Raw genomic sequence first — 17,111 nt, 5'->3', positions numbered from 1 at the left:
GCTCAATAAAATTTATAGTTGTTATTAATATGTATTACTATTATTGGTCACTGATAAAAAGTATTTCAGAAGATAGGATCCAAAATGCAGCCATGCGCATTTACTTGAAACCTCCTTCTTGGTTGATATTGACACGATCCATTTCAGTTCTACTTAATTGTGCCATCTTCTTTATCTTAGCCATAGGATGTCAAGAGAAACCTTTTCAAATACCGTGCTGGAATATAGAGACATATGACAGTGCCCTCCATAGAGAATTGGATAGAGTTAAGCGTGTACTAGAATCACCTAGAAAGCTTTTGAAAGATAGTCATGCCCTTCTCTCTGAGATGAGAAAGAAAGGGGAAGAAGCAAAGTCAGAACCCTATTTAGGGAGAAATAGGGTCGAAACATAATTAGGACTATACAAAAATGCCTTGTGGAGAAAGGAATGCATGGTCACAGGAAGGGTTTAAACATTTAAATAAGCATTTTTCAGAACCGTTTGGGAATCTCCCTGGGTGCATGACAGTTTTTTTAAAAAGGATTTTATTTATTTGAGAGGGAGAGAGAGCATGAGCGGTGGGGAAGGGCAGAGAGAGGGAGAAGCAGACCCACCCCCCCACCCCCATCCCCACTCAGGGGGGAGCCCAGTATGGGACTCGATCCCAGGACCCTTAGATCATGACCTGAGCTGAAGGCAGCCCCTAAACTAACTGAGCCACCCAGGTGCCCCTGGGTACATGACAGTTTGATATTTCTGATTTGATGATACTATGCATAGTCTGACCTACAGAGGAGAAAGGATACGTGCTAGGTATTTTGAGCAATAGCAGAAACTACTGAAAGGACTCTAAATTTGGGAATTTGAAGTGGAATCATTAGACTTTCAGCTTTTTTTAAATTACCAAATATAAGACATACAGCAGGCATTCCCACGCCATCCTGGAGTTTCCTCTTATACCTGGCATTTACTCCAGCCCAAAAATGTTAATGTTGACAACTGTCTTGGTGTAGCTCTGGTAAAGGAGCTGTACTGCTTCACACCTACTTTGTCAGGTTGGGCTGATACTTGGCCATCTGAGGCTCTAAAAAAATATATCCAAACCTAACGTCAATTAATTACCCAGTTCTCATCTTGACCTAATGCACATGCGTAGGACTATTCCTCCCACTCCATTTCAACCTATACCTTAAGCAGCCTTTTAGGTATTTTTCCCTTTTGTGACTGCTCTTGATGTTTATGTGAGTGGGATTTTGCCTATATAAAATGTGGGTGAGAAGCCTGTGGGATTTGTCCTACCAGTATGCCCCTAAAGATAACCCAGGACCCCGCCTATATTTGTCTACTCAGGCCGCCATAACAAAGTACCAGACATGGTGGCTCAAACAACAGAAATTTATTTTCTCACAGTTCTAAGGCTGGTAATCCAAAATCTAGGTGCCATCAGGGACAGGACAGGTTTCTGGTGAGACCTCTCTTCCTGGCTTGCAGATGATCACCTTGTCCGCACATGACATTTCTTCTGTGCTTTCACACTCCTGGTGTCTCTTCCTCTTCATATAAGGACACCAGTCTTATTGGATAGGGCCCCACTCTTATGATCTCAACCTTAATTTCCTCCTTAGAGGCCCTATCTCCAAATATAGTCACTTTGGGGATTAGGGCTTCAACCTATGAAATGGGGAGAACACATTTCCATCCATTAACACCACCTTAGGAATGGGCCTGTTTGTGAGGATAAATTGGCCCACGAATATATGTAAACAACCTTACACTTGTTGGCAAAAACATACATTAAATACATTATAAAGGAAGTAAGAGAACTATAATTGTCATAAACTGAAAGCTAGTTAAGATTTCATCAATTGCATGTGGGTATAAAATAGTTTGTTCTTTTTACATTGGCTATAATTAGTTTTCTTATGTATTGTAAGACAGATTTTCTTATTTTATAAATTTGTTCAAATGTATTTGGGGGAAATGCCGAATAACTTAAACCTATGAATTCAATTGTGTATATATTGCAGCTAAGTGAAGGAGAGACAATCAAACCAATTGAAACTTCAGAGAATCCAGTCCATGCTGTAATCCATCGTCAGTATATTTATTTTTTATCTAGTAAGGAAACTAAAGAAAAATTTATGAAGAACCCAATCAAATATATCCGCCAACCCAAACCTAAGCCTACTGTGCCCATTAGGATTATAATTCTGGGGCCTCCAAAGTCTGGGAAAACTACAGGTAAGGGTGTGTGTTTGCCTTTGTTGTTCTTTTTTTTTTTTTTTTAATCCCAGTGTAGTTATCATACAGTATTATATTCACTTCAGCTGTATGATACAGTGATTCAACAATTCCATGTACTACTCAGGGCCCATCAAGATAAGTGTACTTTTAGTCTCCTTCACCTATCTCACCCGTCCCCCACCCACCTTTCCTCTGGAAACCATCTGTTCTCTATAGTTAAGAGTCTGGTTTTTGGTTTGTCTCTTTTTTTCTTTTTTCTTTTGTTTGTTTGTTTCTTAAATTCCACATATGAGTGAAATCATATAGTATTTGTCTTTTTCTGACTGGCTTATTTTGCTTAGCATTATACTCTGTAGATCCATCCACGTTGTTGCAAATGGCAAGATGTTGCCCCTTTTTATGACTGAGTAATATTCCATTGTGTGTGTCTTCTTTATCCATTCATCTATCAGTTGCTTCTCAGCCTTTTGGCTAAGATCAAGTGTATCCATTCATCTATCAATGAATATTTAGGCTGCTTCCATAACATGGCTATTGTAAATAATGCTGCAATAAACATAGAGGTGCGTGTATCCCTTTGAATTAGAGTTTTTGTATTTTTGGGATAAAGACCCAGGAGTGCAATTCCTGGATCATGGGTAGTTCTATTTTTAATTTTTAATACTGTCTTCCACAGTGGCTGCACCAGTTTGCATTCCCACCAACAGCACGAGGGTTCCTATTTCTCCACATCTTTGCCAACACGTGTTGTTTCTTGTGTTTATTTTAACCATTCTGACTGGTGTGAGGTGATAGCTCACATTTTCTTAATTTCTCTTTCTGCTGCTTCAATATTAGTGTATAGAAATAAAGCAGATTTCTATACATTGATTTTGTATCCTGCAACCTTACTGAATTCATTTATCAGTTCTAATAGTTCTTTTTCTTTTTTTTTAAAGATTTTATTTATTTATTTGACGGATACAGCCAGCGAGAGAGGGAACACAAGCAGGGCGAGTGGGAGAGGAAGAAGCAGGCTCCTAGCAGAGGGAGGAGCCTGATGTGGGGCTCGATCCCAGAACGCCGGGATCACGCCCTGAGCCGAAGGCTGATGCTTAACGACTGCGCCACCCAGGCGCCCCTATCAGTTCTAATAGTTCTTGGTGAAGTCTTTATGTCAGTTAGCCAGAAATTAGAAATAAGGTTAATTAATGACTTTGTGAAATGGAATAAGTTTAAAATTTTAATGTTTTTCAGTTGCCCAAAAAATTTCAAGTGAATATGGCTTAAAGCGTTTGTCAATAGGAGAAGCTTTGCGTTACATATTAAACAGCCAACCAGATACAGAGCTGGCCCTCATGTTAAATTGGCATCTTCATAAAGGAATGACAGCACCTGATGAACTGGCTATTCAAGCCTTAGAAATCTGTCTGATGGAAAGTATATGTAATACTGCAGGGTAAGTGGGTGTGGGGGTGGGGAGGGAGTTAAAGAATTCTTTAAAGAATTACTGACAGAATTTAAAACACTTACCTTAAACAAGGTTTAAAGCTCTTGTAAAGGGTGTGATCTACTTCTCAAACCTTAGGCACCTACATGGTTATATATTTTAATTTTCTGTCAGCTAAAACTTGGCTTGAACACATATATGGCAGAATAGCAAGCTGGCCACTTCACTCATTGCAGCAACCCCTTTGTTGTCCAAAAGTCTCTGGGCTTACATTGCCAACAAAGAAGGCCAGTGTGACTTCCACAGTCTGGTAGACCTTCTCACTGCTCCGTGGAATGATGAAGGAGTGGCCATCCCCGTCGCCTAGAAGGTATTGGTCTAAGGGAGATGTCTCTCACTGGCCCAGCTCTCTGCACAGGTAGCAGTGCCCCTCCCTTAGTGCTATATTTGGACCTGAGGGCCCCATGCTTGAGCTTTCCCTTCGGTTTACAATCCTCTACTCAACCATTACTCACCTTTTACAACTGGGTGTTGTAAAAGCCAGTGCAGCCTAATGCCCTGCTCTTAAGCCCAGGTCACTGACCTAGAATCCCACTGATTTACTCAAGGTTGTATTGCATTAAGAGCCTTTCAGCCCTTCCTTGCTACTGGTCTTTAATCAAGACTTCGGACAGTTCTCCTAATTTAAGTTAGGAAGAGCAGATTCTGGGGTGTCAGATTTTCCCCCAGACAAGGCCCTGGGACTCACAAATTGAGTTCCCTCCTCCCTGGCATTCAGCGTTGCACACAAGGGATCTCTGTGAAGACAACCCGGAGTCAAAAGGGGTTTATTTCACCTTAATACCAGGACAGTGACTGGCCAGTCATCCTGAATTTTTCTAATCTTGAGGGCCACTCAAGCGACCTTTCACAAGCAAAGAAATTGAACTACTCTCTATTTTGAAAACCCCAAAACACAACCATGGCACTCCCATAAGATTCTCTATTAGGTTTGCCTGGCTGCGTTAACTTACGGTCCTCTCTGCCATGGAGTGCCTAGAGACTTGGCTGGAGAGCACTGAGTAAGGGGATCCTGTGGCTTCCTCTAAACCAGCCCTTCCTGATGACCATCAGCGAGCAGGCCCAGCTTGCTCCCACCTCAGAGGGAGCTTCCTGACTTTGGGGGCCACTGCTCTCAGAATGTGTGGACACCCTTTATTCCTCCCCTCAGTTTGATGGTTACACTCCCATTATCTCCAACAGTCCAAGACTGTTGGACTAACGTAAATTCTCTGTCATTTCTGCTCAGAAGCATGATGGGTTCTGATGGAATGATTCTCTCCCAGATATCACAGGGCTCCTCTAACTCCCCATCTCTCTTCCCACCACCACCACCCCCGAGCCTTCCCACAGAACTTTACTATAAAAGCAAGCTTAGAGCACAATTGTTTTCCCATATTTGCTTAATCTCTTACTAAGATACTATTCATTGTGCCAGGACCTATTCTAGTTGCTTTACATACCAGATCTGTAAGTTTTTAAGACAATGCTCAGGGTTAAGTATCATTTCCCCTATTTTACTGAAAACTGAGACTCAGAGAGGTTGAACTAGGTCTCAAATCTAAGTCTGTCTGCCTCTGAAACCTGTATTCCTGACACTGTTTCACGCTTACAATAATAGCACCAATTGAATAACACAATGTTCAAGGTATTATGCGTGTTACCTCTTGAGTTCTGCCAAAGCCTAGCCCTGTGATGGTAAGTGTATGAATTCAGAGCTGTGTCTGTTTGTATGCTGCCCTGCATCTGGCTCTTGGGCTGACCGAGGTTAAAAATATAGAGATAAAGAGGGCAAAGTGCAAAGAAGGTAAGTCAAGTTACAAAAGAAAGAGCAAGAGGCTCTTCCTAAAGAAATAGGCTGGCTCTGGAAGACAGGAAGGAAGATATGAGCGGAAAAAAAATCTAGAATTATTTTCATGTTTCTCCTTATTAGTGTTGTCATCGATGGCTACCCTGTAACTAAATACCAGATGAGTCTCTTGGAAGCTAGGTCAATCATCCCCATGGTCATCTTTGAATTGGATGTGCCTTCCAAGGAGATTTTCAAAAGACTGTTCCTGGAAAAAAAAAAGGAACAAAGGTAATGTATGTGATGAAAGCAATGATAAAGGAATAAACTTTAGTCATCCAGAAAAAAGTATATATTTAATAGCTTTTTCCATTCATTCTGTTTCTCTCTTAGTTTGCCTTATCCACTGCACAATAGCACACAGATTATAGCTGTCAAAAACTCAAAATACCGCAAAAATATTGATGAGATTAGGAAATATTATCAAGAACAGCATCAGAACTGGTATGTGATTCATGGATTTCACAGCAAATGGTGGGTATGGAATGAAGTCATTAAGAAAGTTCAAATGGTGAATAAATATATGCAGATATACCTGGAAAGAATAAGCGCAGGTAAGAAAACATTAAATTGTTAAAATAGAATAAAATATTAATTGAAAGTCTACACATGCCTGACTCATATTACCATAATTCATTCAATGTGAACATTTGTTCCCACAATCTTAATCAGTCTTTTAAGTATATGGTACTATCCAATTATTGTGGGCATGTATACTGTTCTCTTGAATGACTGCCACTACTCAAGCTATCATTTACTGAGTTCCTGTGTGAACCTAGCACATAAAAATAATGCATAGCCTCTCACTAGAAGAGTTTATAGTGTTTGGAATGCCATGTGAGAACTACGTTTTAAGAATGCTAGTTATGTGAGAGTAGTGGGCTGTGGGATGACACTTGTTTGTTTATGAATCTAGAATTAAAATTATTTTTGATATTTATATTCATTATGGTATTACAAAAGTGCTGAATCTATAAAAAATTAAACTTGAGCATAAAATGTCTTTTAATATATATTTGGAATCCATGAAAGAAAACATTTGATTATATATTCCTGTAAGTTTCTTGACTTTTCTCTAAAAATACATAAAATAGAAGGGAAGTTATCATTATGTGACATCTCTAAATAGAGTGATGACTCTAAAGAATTTAGCTGTGGGGGTCTCACGGACATCTGGTTAGTGACTTCATTTCACTATGGGACTACAGAGAAGATATAATGGGGTATGAGAGCAATGTGACTAAGAGACTCTTATACAAGGAAGAATGCAGTGAGGATTCTGCATCATTCAATCTTGATTAGCTTCCGTATTTGGGCATAACCAGTATCTCTGGTTCCTGTTTGTCTGCAGACTGGGAATTTGTTTTCACCTGAGGATTGCAAGGCATGACGAGTACAGGGGAAGAAAGAATTGGGTTTTTAGAAACCTACTCGCAATAAGTTTTGGAAAGCATCACACTTGTAACACACTCCACCACAGACTTTGAGAGCAAAACTTGTGCTTCATTCATCTTTCTGTTACCCTATTTTACCCTCCCTACCTTAGACTGAGTTCCTTGGAAACAGACTCAAGATTAAACAAGATTAAAAGTTGTCTGCAGAAGCTTTATCAGAAAGTATTCTCAGGATTTGAGTTACCAGATTTAGCAGCCCAAAATACAGGATGCCCAGTTAAATTTGAATTTCAGATAAATAACAAATACGTTTTTAGTGTAAGTACGTCCCAATTATTGCATGGGGCATACTTATACCAAAAACTCTTCATTGTTAACCTGAAATTTAAACTCACTGGGCTTCCTGTATGTTAATCAGGAGATATACCTGTGGGGAGTGAGGACAATAGAGTTGGACAGAAGGAAAAACTAACCTGCTATGTGGTGGAAACGAAAGTCTCCGCAGCCCCGATAGGGAAGCCCTAGAGCTAGGATGGACCTTCAGAATTTCCCAGTTGAGGGGAGGAGCCGGGCTCTGTATCCCTCCATTGGCCTGCCATTGACCACAGGTCACTCTGGGAGAGGGTTAACCTGTGACAGATGGGCAATTCCCAGTGCACCTGAGACCCATCAGCACTGATGCTCCCAGCATCTGGGGGGATGGCTGCATCGGCCCTGAAGAGGGATCCGGATGAGGTGCCACAGTATCCACTTCATTATTCCATCTATACTTGCCTCTGCCTTGAATAGTTTAACCTAATTGAAGTCGACCTTTATTGATCTTCTGCTTCAACTTTCACCTAATAATCTAACCTGCACCTGATTGTTTAAATTTAGTTTTGACTTTTTTTTTTCAGTCCACATTTCCTTGTATGCTAGTCAAATGATCCTCTCCTATCAGGGGGCCAAAGTTTACTGTGACTAATGAGATGGAGCAAGGTCAGGGCTCGAAGATTAAAGAGATTCCTCCTCATTCTTTCACATTCCCCAGATTAAGATATATGGAAACTGCCAGATGTCATCAAGAATACAAAAGAAGAGATATTCGAGTATCTTTTAGGACTTGAAGTCGTGTGATTCTAAATTACCCTGACACTAAACCTGTCAGGATTGGTGAGGTCAGCATGTCTGAGCTAAAGAGCATCTAGGATTGTAATACTGTACTGCCGTATAGGATAATATTATAGCACTATATAATACTATATACTTTAATAATAAAACATATTATTACACCATAGTACTGTACATTATAACACCTTAGAATAATATTATGGCACTATAGTATGATAGTAGTGTAATATTCTTTGCAGGGAAGGAATATTAGGGCTTCTTACCTTTTTCATCTGTGTCATAAACAACAGGTAGAATAGCATATTAGTTTATGCTGCATAACAAATTATTTCAAAACTTAGCAGCTTCACACACACACACACACACACACACACACACACACACAATTTCTGTGGGTCAGGAATCCAGTCACACTTTAACTGGATTCTCGCTTTAGGAACTCTCACAATCCTAATCAAGGTACTGTCTAGGATTATTGTCTTGCCTGAAGGCCCAAGTGGGAAAGAATCCACCACCACACTCATTCATGTATTGTTGACAAGATTTCATTCCTTCAGGGTTGTTGGATTGAGAACATCAGGTTCTTGCTGGCTGTTGGCCACAGACCACCTTCAGTTCCTTCCCATATAGACCTTTCCAACATGGCACCTTTGTTTTATCAAGTGAACAAGCTGAGAAGGCAAGAAAGAGTGCTAACAAGACAGAAGTCACGGTCTTGCGTCATTGTTTTAGTTTCCTAAGCCTGCTAGGACAAAGTACCATAAACTGGGTGGCTTAAACAACAGAAATTAATTCTCTCACAGTTCTGGAGGCTAGAAGCTCAAAATCAAGGTGTTACCAGGGCCATATTCTCTCTGAAGGCTCTAGGGGAGAATCTGTTCCATGTCTTTCTCTTAGCTTCCAGTGTTGCCAGCAATCCTCTGTATTCTTTGGCTTGTAGACCATCGCTCCAATCCTAAGAATCAATTTTATATGTTTACATTGTCACATAACAAGCTATGATTTATGATTCATAACTGTATAGTTAATTTAAGACCTTCCTAGGCATAATAATGATTTTTAAAAGACAAAACATCACTAGTGAGAGGGACCATTAACAAAATATATTAAGGGTCAAAATTTACTCATTATAATTAAGATGTATGGAAAAAATTTTCATTTTCTGTAACATCTCTTATAACTTTGGAATCCCCATTCCAGTGCCGTATCAGGGAGAAAACTCTCAAACCTGTTCACCAAAGGGCTCTTCCTTTTTAAAACAGACTCTTTCGGGTAAACCTAGTCACTTTTGGAAAAACATTTCTTCCCTTCTCCTGTGCCATCTCGGCACAGTAACATCATGTCAACAAACTATCTGCACTTCTTGAAATCTACCCCATAGAAAAATTTAAAATATGTAGCAAATTTATATGTGTGTGTCTAAGTGGGTATGCAGACATGCATATACGTATACACACACACACACACACACACACATGGTTTACAACATATATATAATTTATAATAGGTAAGAATTGAAAACAATCAAAACATTCATCAACAGGTAAATGGCCAAGTAAACTGATATGGAAAGAAGTCAAAGACCATAACTAACTGATAAAAGCAAGTTGCAGAATTATGTTTACAGCATAGTGGCATAAGCATGCTATGTGCAAAAAATAAATGTGTATATGCAAGTGTATAGAAAAAAGTCTGAAAAAGATACAAATCAATAGTAATTACTCTCAGGAGGGATGCTGAATTGACAGGATGAAGTGTGAAGAGAAACTTTTATTTTTACTCTGTTGTTTGGAATTTTACAATGTATATGCATTTGTATCATGTGTGTGTAATTGAAATCATTTTAATTTCTAAAATCACTGTGTTTTCTATGAAAAAAAATATGTATATAATAGTAGTTAATCTGTTACTAATAGGAAAAGCTGCCTGCATCGACAAGTTATGTATCACACCTCAAGAACTGATTTCTCGCCTGGGCGAATTTGGACAGTTCTGCCCTATCAGTCTGGCAGAATCACATGAACTAGTTGATTGCTCTATAACTGACTCATTGGAATTTGCAGCAGAGTTCAGAGGGCACTATTATAAAATGAGTTCTCAGGAAAATCTGAATGTAAGTTTGTTCCTAACTCCACATATTTACTAGAGAAAGAAAATGCCTGTCTCAGAATTCATCAGATAGGAAGAGGTGGGTGAAGCTGGGAACACCCAGGACCTGGGGACCAGGAGCCCCATTATTGGAATGAACGACATTAGAATCAATGAGGCAACTCAGAGGCCAGTCCTGAGACTGCACCCCCAGATATATTTTGGCATACAGTGGAGGTTCAGAGTCAGTGATAGGCCCTCAGCTTAACAGGCGGGGAAACCCAATGGCGATTCCCACCAATGGGGCGGATGCTGAGCATCAGGACTCAGCCGCAGCGGGGCCTCCAGGGGATTAAGCTCCTACAGTGCAGCAGGGAAGTCGCGGTCAGTAGAAAGGAAGCAAGACCTCACCTATGTCTCTCCTGTGCTTTCAAATGTTTTCGTCACTAGGGTTCTCTGTATATCTGTATACTGTATTTCTGTTCAATACAACAGAATACAAATCTGTTCTAATATTATGTCTATAATTTGTGAAGATAAAGGTTGGTAGCTGAAAATCAGATGCCTCTGAGCATTTTACTCTCCTCTAAAGAGGTAGTATTTTTTTTATCACTTTATTAAGGAGACATTTATTTCTTCCTGCGTATGTAAATGGCCATCACAGAATTTTAAAACCGGAAGTGACATGAGAGATCACGCCTCCGCTCTGCTCCCCCCCCCCCATTTTGCAGAGTGCTAACTGAGGCTGGAGAGCTGGCTCACCTGCCAAACAGCCCCCAGCTAGTTCATTCTGCTGCAGAAGCGGGACACAGGCCAGCAAGTGATGTGCTGGCACACAGCACGAGCTCAATAAAAGATTTTCTGTGCGAATTAGGGAGGGAGTGAACCGTGAGAGAGATCAGGAGAGAGACCTTGGATGTCATCACTTGGGAGCCCTGCCATCAGGAACTTCCAGCCAGGGAAGGAGCTACCGCAGAGTGAAGGACAGCCCCTGGGGGGGTTTGACTGGCAGAGTACTCCTGTTTTACATGGTCTTATTGCTGTATTCATTTCCTGCAGAAATTTTTGGAGAACCCAGAATTGTATGTGCCTCCATTAGCACCTCATCCACTACCACCTGCCGACATGATCCCCAAAAGGCTGACGCTGTCAGAGCTGAAGAGCCGATTCCCCAAGTGTGCAGAGCTCCAGGGCTACTGTCCAGTGACCTATCAGGACGGAAACCACAGGCAGGTGCTTGCCCTCAGGGGAGGACTCAGAATAGGCAGTTCCTATCACAATCTTAAAACATTTGAGTCAAAAGGTCACTGTTATTTTACTGAAAAATGTTCCATCTCTTCCTTGAGTTACATAGGTAGAAAATGAAACATTTTTGACATTTTATTTATAGAGTATTGCATGTTAATTATACAATCTTTTTTTTCTTGTCTTTCAGATATGAGGCCCTTGTACCTGGGAACATTAAATTTGCTTTAGAATATCGTGATCGTATATATATTTGTGAGACTAGAGAAAAACTTGAGAAATTTTTGAGGTGAGACCATTCACTAAGTTACCAGTATTGAATACCTTCTGTGTTCAGTGCACCATGCTGGGGTGTGTGTGTGCGTGTGTGTGTGTACATGCATAAATCTATTTGTGTGTATAGACACACACGTGCATACATACACACATACATGCACATATATACATACGTGTATGATGATGACTAAGAACTGGTTCATGCTGTCCCAAAGCCTGAAGCTCTGAGGTAAGTTAGACTTTACATATCTGTTAACAACAGAACGTGATGGCACTTAGGGTGGGGAAATGCCATGAGTTCTGGTAATGTATAGCCCAAAAGTCTAACTGAATTGTCTGTTGGGGTAAAGCCTGAATGAGGAGTGAGAATTGGGTAGATGAAAGAAAAGAGGGACAGGTTTCAAGCAGAGAGACCTACAAACAAACCTGGCCCCGGGGAATCACAGGGCTGCAAGAAATTCAGCATGGCTAGACAGGATGTAGAGAAAAGGAAAAGGATTGAGAGGTGAGGCTAGAGATGGTGAGCAGGGCCAGAGGGTGAAGGTCAGATAAAATCACTATAAATTATTTGAACTTGACCCAAAAGGCAGTATGGCTACATTAACACAGCCTCTGCACGAGGTGGTGTACTTCAGTGCTACCCACACCCTGCGTGAACACCTGACCGCTGCTCCAAGAATCGTCCTCCTCACTGCACTCAGCAATCCTTATTATTATCTCAAGAATGAAGCACTGAAAAGGCAAGAAGGTTGCATTCCCAATGTCGCCCCAGACATCTGCTCAGCATATAAACTGCACCTAGAGTGTCGCAGGCTAATCAACCTTGTGGACTGATCAGAGGCTTTTACAACAGTTGTGACAGCTGCTGAAAAGATGGATGCAAATTCCATAACCTCAGAAGAAAGGAATGAAATTACCCATGCTCGGTTTATTAGAGCTGTTTCTGAACTAGAACTTTTAGGATTTATAAACCCTACCAAACAGAAGGCTGACCATGTGGCAAGGCTAACAATGGGAGGCTGCTAGAAAGCCAGTGAGTGAAGCCAGAAGTATCACATTAAGCTTAAGAGAAAAAGGAGACCAGTCGTATTTACATACCACCAGAAGACTGTTGGTGAGAAACGTGTAACCCTTGCGTGGTGTCTGATCAGAAAGTAGACTGTTAACCCCAAATGGGAATATATCAAAACACCTTTGGAATACTTTAGAACCCAACAAATGACATGCTTACGTTGTAACTAAAATTTCTCCCACATTATCACTGTAATTTCCATAGTCATTACATAGTTTATAATGATAATAAATTCCTTTATCCAGGATTTTTTTTTTAAAAAGCCTCTGCACGAGGTTTTGAGTATTACATTCAAATTTGCTTTGGAGAGAGACCATCATTGGAGTGTTGATAATGGACTGAAGGCAGGAATACCAGTGCTAAGGCTGTTAGAATGATCCTGTCCAAAATAATACAGCATGAGGTCACCCATGAAGACTAGTGTGGGAAAAACAGTGGGCTCCTCACAAACGTGAGAAGAGTTTGCAAAGAGAATGATAAAGAAGAACCTACAGAGAGGCGAAGGAGAGGCAGGTCAGGGAGGCTCTGGGGAGGAGGGAAGAGAGAAAGTCTTGGAGAGCTGGAGGCGGGGGTGGGGGGGTGGGGGGGTGGCCAACAAGTTTAAACGCAGTTTGAGGTCAAGCAAGTGAAGAGCTAAGAAGCGTGTCAGATTTTGGTTGTAACAGGTCATCGGTGACAGGGCAAGACTGGTTTCAGTAGAGTGAGGTGAGTGGAAGGCAACTATACGTGTCACACTGTGGGTGCGAGGTGAGGAAATGAAGACCTTGCCGAGTCCAGAGGCGATGCACACAGAGGTTACCTACAGCAGCGAGAGGGTGAAGTGCCTGCGGGGGGCAGGCTGGGTGTGAGAGCCCAGGACGCGGTGGGGTCGGCCGCAGACCGGCCAGCTGACAGGCCCCAAGTGAGGAGAAGGGTGGCTACTTACCTACTGCTGCACGTTTCTGTTTCACCACAAGTTGGAAACCGGGTTTCTTTCTTTTTTTTTTTTTTTTAAGATTTTATTTATTTATTTATTTGACAGAGAGACAGCCAGCGAGAGAGGGAACACAAGTAGGAGGGGTGGGACAGGAAGAAGCAGGCTCCCAGAGCAGGGAGCCCGATGTGGGGCTCGATCCCAGGACTCTGGGATTGTGACCTGAGCCCGAAGGTGGACGTTTTAACGACTGAGCCACCCAGGCGCCCCTCTTTTTCTTTTTAAACCAAATTGTTCTGGTTTTTTTTTTTAATGTTCATGACTGATTTAAACTTCTAAAAGTACTATGTGGATCAGATTGGCTGGAATTTGTGCAATAGCTTGTGATCTCTACTAAAGCTCACGATCCGAATAAGTTTCGGAAGAAAAGACACTGGTTGCTGGAAGTGATGTAGGATGGCAGGGGTGAAGGTGGTTTTTCTTTTTCCTTTTTTTTTTTTTCCAATGAGGAAGATGGGAGCATGTTTAAATGCAGATGAATGGGGAGAATCCCATAAAGAAGGAAATGCCAAAGGGGAGAGAGAGAGAAATTACTCTAGACAAGCTGGCAGGAGGGGGATCCAGAGTCCGGAGGAGAGGGTGGAGAGGGAGGAGAGGGAGGAGAGGGTGCAGAGGGTGGAGAGGGCTCTGCCGGGGTGGTGAGCTCCCCCACGGAAAGAGGAAGTGCGCGGCTCTGTCTGTGGTGAGCGGTTGAGGACGTGCCATCGGAAGGGCTTCTGTCTGTGTGACGAGCGTCTGTGTCGAGGGTTCCGTGGGAGTCAGGAGGATGAGGAGAACAAAGTCTTCTATCGTTGCTGTGAAAAACAAGACAAGCGAGGCAAGGGAGCAGCACAGGGGACAGGCAAAGCTGCGGGTCGCAGGTCTCTAGCAGCTCCCATCTCTCACTTGTCACGTTCTCTCCCGTGGAGAAAATCAGCCGGTGAACTTCATCTCTTCGTTGTCTCTTACACACCCACATTCCTGTGCACTCACAGTGAGTGTGTTTGTGGGCATCCGCCTGACGAACTTTGTGTTCTTAGGTCGCCAGAGAAATACTGGAGCCAGAAGCTTCCGTACAAACTGCCCCCATTGAAGGAGCCCATCCATCTCACGAGTCTTCCTTTGCCTGGATATCTGGAACAGGTTCGGTGACACGACTGTGCACGTACATTAGTAGAGTACAAAGATCTCTTTTTTAACAATAATTTTTATCTTGGTAATACTGAAATTCAAGGCAGAGTTTTCTGATTTTAAGCTGCAAATCCACTCTGAAACTATTTTGGTTTTGGGTGGTTGTGAAAATAAGAATTGAGAAAAACCCCTGCTTCTGTAGCTGATTTCCAAATATGTGCAATCAAGTGAAGAGAGAGTAAATTGTCGTGAAATTGTTTACATTTGACTTGTGGTTAGATTCTTATTTTGAATTTCAGGGTCTGCAAAACTTTTTAAATTTGAAAGGTGCAGTTTCAGTCTCTGAGAGGTTTATTCACTGCTCAAGAGTGTTGGGTTGCAATACCACCACAACTGAACCACCGAAGTCATATTTTGCCCCAAATCTAGGCACAAATGCCCCCAAATGCTACTCAAGTCACATTTTAATTATCTAACTATAATGTTTTAAACATAATAAAACTTATCAGTAATCGACCATTTGATTTAAAGCTCTTTTAAATTTTTCTATAAAATTAATGCCTAGGGCACAATTTCATACCTTTCTCAGAAATTCTTAACCACTTCATTTTTTCAACTTGCCTAGATGGTGAGCCTTCAATCTGGTTTAATATCAAAAGGCAAGATGAGGCTCACCCAGAGAGGAGTATTCTCATAAAGGCCACGTTTCATCAGGAGGGCCTCACATCTTTGCCCGCGCAGGGCTCTAGAATCTCTGCAGCAGTGATTGACAGCTGTGGTCTCTGGAATTCCTCGCCAGGTGGTCAAGGGTCCTGACAGCAGAGGCAGTCTGGCCAGTTCTGGCAATGGAAGTAGAAAATGGGCCAAGACAACTCAAAGCCCAGGGACCCCTTCATCTTTAACATTTTGTTACGGAAAATGTCAAATGTAAAAATAGAAAGAATTGTGTAATGAGGCCCATGTATCTATCAGCCACCTGACATTCAGTCAATTTGTAATTTTCAATTTTCCTAATCCAAAGTGCTTTGTGTTCCTTTCCATGTTGGTTAAGTGGTCATCTAACCACCTTATAAGCCCCATTCCCAATGCCAAAGAATAGCCTCTTTATCTATTTGCCACTAAGAAAAGAAGCCAAACTCAAATATACATGTGATCTACATTGTCCCCCCTGCAGGGTATCGCAACTTCACTAATTAAAGCAATGAATGCAGCAGGATGCTTAAAGCCCAAATTCCCCTTCTTAAGTATAAAGAGATCTGCGCTACTATATATAGCATTTCACCTAAAAGGTACGTCTTCTTTAATGATATGCTACTCAGAACTAATTAAACATTATTTGTAGTATACATGATAAATATATAGGATTGTTGAGTCAGTGGCTTGTATTGGTGTGTATGTCTGTGTGTCTGTGTTGATAGCAAATGTTTTAATGAAAATATCAGATTTGAGTTTCTAGTTTTTAAAGCAAAGACTATGAGTAATACAATCGGCTCTCAATAATCCATGCAATAGAGAAAGGTGAATAGAGGCAATTATGATCAAAAATGGAATAATCCCTAAATCTTACTTGGGGTTTGTATATCTTCTCAGCTATAGCTGTGCAACTCTCTCACACACATAGTTCTCTTTCTTTTCAATTTAATGATTCACTAACCTAACAGAAAACATTCAGTTCTGTGACATTTTCTGCAGCCTTCAATCCCAAAAGTTCTGAGTATACAAGAAGGAAGTATAAGAAGAAATTGGAGCAGTTTATGGAGAGATGTGAACTCATCACATACCTAGGTGCCAAGATGACCAGAAAATATAAGGAACCTCAGTTTAGAGCCATTGACTTTGATCATAAATTACAGACCTTTCTCTCTCTTAGAAATATAGACCCAGTTAATGGATAGTTTGCTTGGACAACTGCAGCGAGGACATCAAGAGTTATCTGAAAGGTATAGAAGGAAATAGGTTGAAAATTTGGCCCTCTCTGCTATACTTTTTCCCTTCCGAGTGATACACCATGGCTGCCAGCCCTCAGATGCACTCAGAGCTCTGCCAGCCCTGAAGGAGTGCTCTTCCAGAAGCATACGTCTTGACATAATTTAAAAATGTATTGCTCCTTGCCTGAACGTTCATACTTTAACAACATAGTTATTCCATTTAGAATATTTAGGTAACTTATTTTACTTAATAAATCTATTGTTCAATTTCCTTTTTAACATTTTCAGCCTCTGTTAAAGAAAATTACTCAGTAAATGATAGAAAGCTTCAAGAAAGAAAATTAACGTTGATATAAATAAAATAGAAACAT

At 41.1% G+C, this 17,111-nt stretch overlaps 1 protein-coding gene across 1 annotated transcript in view; it reads left to right on the top strand.

Moving 5' to 3' along the window:
- The window catches only part of AK9 (adenylate kinase 9), a 119,157-nt gene extending 102,046 nt beyond the window's left edge, over positions 1-17,111 (top strand). The window contains exons 31-40 of the mRNA XM_040628105.1: positions 2,011-2,224; positions 3,464-3,665; positions 5,629-5,775; positions 5,878-6,098; positions 9,965-10,161; positions 11,196-11,365; positions 11,572-11,670; positions 14,722-14,824; positions 15,987-16,101; positions 16,505-17,111. Coding sequence (XP_040484039.1) covers positions 2,011-2,224; positions 3,464-3,665; positions 5,629-5,775; positions 5,878-6,098; positions 9,965-10,161; positions 11,196-11,365; positions 11,572-11,670; positions 14,722-14,824; positions 15,987-16,101; positions 16,505-16,707 — 1,671 coding nt within the window. The 3' untranslated portion in view covers positions 16,708-17,111. The remainder of the gene's footprint in view (positions 1-2,010; positions 2,225-3,463; positions 3,666-5,628; positions 5,776-5,877; positions 6,099-9,964; positions 10,162-11,195; positions 11,366-11,571; positions 11,671-14,721; positions 14,825-15,986; positions 16,102-16,504) is intronic.

The sequence above is a fragment of the Ursus maritimus genome, unplaced genomic scaffold, assembly GCF_017311325.1.
Source record: "Ursus maritimus isolate PB19 unplaced genomic scaffold, ASM1731132v1 scaffold_13, whole genome shotgun sequence".
In the NCBI taxonomy this organism is placed as follows: domain Eukaryota; kingdom Metazoa; phylum Chordata; class Mammalia; order Carnivora; family Ursidae; genus Ursus; species Ursus maritimus.
This window is presented reverse-complemented; position numbering and strand designations above follow the sequence as displayed.